This window comes from Oryzias melastigma, linkage group LG7 (assembly GCF_002922805.2).
Source record: "Oryzias melastigma strain HK-1 linkage group LG7, ASM292280v2, whole genome shotgun sequence".
NCBI lineage: Eukaryota > Metazoa > Chordata > Actinopteri > Beloniformes > Adrianichthyidae > Oryzias > Oryzias melastigma.
Window position 1 is genome coordinate 23,093,538 of NC_050518.1, and position 3,272 is coordinate 23,096,809.

At 35.9% G+C, this 3,272-nt stretch overlaps 1 protein-coding gene across 1 annotated transcript in view; it reads right to left on the bottom strand.

Annotated features, from left to right (window-relative positions):
- ccm2l (CCM2 like scaffold protein) overlaps positions 1 to 3,272 on the bottom strand; it is a 17,605-nt gene that overhangs the window by 4,722 nt on the left and 9,611 nt on the right. The window contains exons 7-9 of the mRNA XM_024293454.2: positions 2,448 to 2,511; positions 2,024 to 2,180; positions 36 to 174 (exon numbers count right to left, since the gene is read on the bottom strand). Coding sequence (XP_024149222.1) covers positions 36 to 174; positions 2,024 to 2,180; positions 2,448 to 2,511 — 360 coding nt within the window. The remainder of the gene's footprint in view (positions 1 to 35; positions 175 to 2,023; positions 2,181 to 2,447; positions 2,512 to 3,272) is intronic.

A 3,272-nucleotide genomic window follows, 5' to 3' on the forward strand; every position in this document is an offset into this window, starting at 1 on the left:
TTTCTCTCTCCCCTCTCTGAGCCAGTGTCTCTCACCCAGCAGCAGGAACTTGCGGTTTTCTCCGTAGAGGTGCAGCAGCTCACAGCAGAAGTGGTCGATGTCGGATCCCAGCCTGTATTCTCTCAGCAACACTGCAAAGTGCTGCAGCTCCACGGGAGTCAGCTTGTTCCGCAGCTACACACAGACACACAAAACGCACACAGCGCTGACTAAACACACAGATAATGAAATCAGAGGGTTAAGGAGCTCACCGTGAACGCATGACTTATGAGGATTTTATGCATTCATTTAAGAAACCCTGAATTCTTAATGAGACAATCAACTCAGATCATCAGTTAATGAATAATAATTGGTGTAAACAATAAAAAATGCACAGAAATATGCATATTCTCTCAGTATCCAGGTCAGATTTTTGCCTTTTAGTCAATTAAATTCTGTTTAATGTCACATGTTAAAAAAATGCGGTATAAAATATATTGAACTTTTATTTTTTACTTTCAGAGCCTTATCAATAAAAACAAATCTGTCTTCTGTTGATCAATTTTACATTTTAAAAACCCCCTCCAGTCATAATTTATTGTATAAGTGTTTACAGTGGTCTTTTTATTATGATTAAGCAAATTTTTAGGCAAAAAAATTCTAGGACACAGTTTTAGCAACGCGGCAGTATCAGAAATTCACCTCTGAATTGTGGGTGTGGCCATAAGCCTCGGCTCATTTCCCATTATCCCTTTGTTGACATTCTTTCCTGTTGACTTACAGCCTCTCACAACCCCAAGCTAACATTGGTCAAAACAAAGATGACGAGCATTATTTGGGCTTTCTCGCCGTACAGTTTGGAGCCAGATATCAGCTCAGATGAGGAAAACGAAAGCGTACATCAGGGGTGTCTTGCAGGCTGCAATGCGCAATTCCGCCACAAGGGGAAGCAAAGGAAAAGTAAAACCGGCATAACAAGAGATCAAGAAATAAACTGCAAATCTTTGCAGGTGCGTGCTACGTCTGGGTAAGATGCTGAGTTTGGATCCTCGCCAGCCTCAACACTGTTAATTACCAAAAAGTTGCTACCAAAAAGAAAAAAGATTGACGTAGAGAGACGAACTTTCCAGGAAAAATGGACAAAACAAAGCTGCACATAACAGGTTGACCAAGGTTTATTTTGCTATTATGTTACTAGTCCGGCCCACTTGAGATCCGATGGGTCTATAAATAGTCTATTTTCAGTAGAAATGTCTTTTCAAACTTGAAATGAGACAAAACTACTTTCTCGCAACCTTTCAGCAAAATGTACATCCTTATTTTAAGGCAATAGATCTTTGATATCTAGTTGAGTCATTTTCTTGGATACATCTTATTTTAAGTTAAATCTCTATTATACATGCATATATTAAAGATATAAACTTTTTTTTAACAATACATAATTATTTTTCCAATTATTGCAACAATATACCGACATATGAGTGTTTACAGTCAACTTCTAGGTTACATTTTTATCCTAATAAGAGCAGTACATTGCAACTTATTTTAATAAATATTACCAAGACAAACTCTAATAGTTCTTTTGGCAGAAAAACATCTTGTTTTCTACATTTTAGAACTTGATTTAAAGATAATTCTTCCAATTAACAACAATTCTTGATATCCCTGAACTTTTTCCTGAGTTTGTAGCTTCAAGGAAAATAACAAGCAAATATTATCCATCTATCCACTTTCAGAACCCGGTGAATCCCCTCTGGGGTCACAGGGCTGCTGGAGCCTATCCCTGCTAGTCTCCGATCTGCTGCAGGACCACACACTCACATGCACACCTAGGGACAATTTAGAGTAATCAGTTAACCTATGAAGCATGTTTTTGGACATGCAAACTCCACACACAACAGTACATTTTATGTTGAATTTGACATTTATCAGTTTTAGCCATGGTGCATTCCTGGTTGATTTCCTGTTTGAATCAAACGCATTCTTCTTTAAAGACTTTATTTTTGTATTTGCAAAGACGATGGTACGCGTCGTCCAGACTCACAGTGATCATGTACTCCTGCATCAGTTGCAGGGCGGGGTTGCCGTCTCCCCCATCGCTGACTGACGCCAGGCTGCGATGAGAATCCTGCAGAGAGACCGACGAGCTCTCGCTGTAGGTTTCACCGTAGTAGAGCTCAAAGGCCTCCTGGGAGCCGTCGCTGAGAGACAAAGAGACAGAAAGCCTTCAGTTTACTGACAGCTGGAGGAGATGAGTCAGTCTGTACTTCAGATTATTTCTATTAACTCTTTTTATATATTAAAAGAGTGTGCTTGTGAACCATCTTTTCTTAAATAACCCACCATTATATGAACAGATAAACCAAGCCCAGTTTTTCTCATGGATCTGAAGCGTCCATCACATCACAATCCAAATGAAATACACAGTCATGTACAGAAACAAGAGTTTAGAGTAAAGAGAAACTCACTATGAGCTGCAGCAGCTAAACTCTGGATCGTAACTGTAGGACATGTCAGTCAGACAGCTGTCGCCTGAAACCACAAAAACAGTTCTTAGTCTGTTCTTTGTCTGTTCTCGTGCATCTTTGGGCTTGATTTTATTTTATACCCAAAATGACAGGAAACTTTATTAAAAAAAAATGTTATGAAATAAATTTCTTTAAGATAAATTAAAAGAAAATACCAAACTAGAACAATGTTTGTCTTTCATAGTCTTTTTCTTGATAATTATATTTGCTTTTTGCATCATTTATTTAAATGCTTTGGAAACATAATTGTTCTCTCAATAAAGCTTAAAACAAAGTAATAAATCATTTTTTTCCCATTTGAATGCTGTAAAAAGGGTTTTAATTCTGGGGAGAAACATTTATTTTAACTAATAAATCTGTTTTAAAAGATATAAAGTAAATATGAAACATAAATGAATTAGCAAGAGCAAAAACATATATTGTCACATAATTTATATCTGGGATTTTTGAGCCAAAATAGTGCAGTTGATTAAATGAAAGAGCATAATATAATAAAATATTGATGCTAATTTAAATGACATTGCAAAAATAGACCCCTAGAAAAAAATTATCTTAAAATTGGAAAAGAGAAAAACTTTTATTTAAATAATAATAATAAAAAAAACTTCCAGTGAGGCAAGAAAAAAAGAAATATTTTTATTAAAACTAAGACTATTTTGCTATTGGAAAAACGTTCTTAAACTTTAAACTTTCTTTTGTGACAGACAAAAAAATAAACCAATACTACCGTATTTTCTGGAGTAAAAGTTGCAAGAGCAAAACATG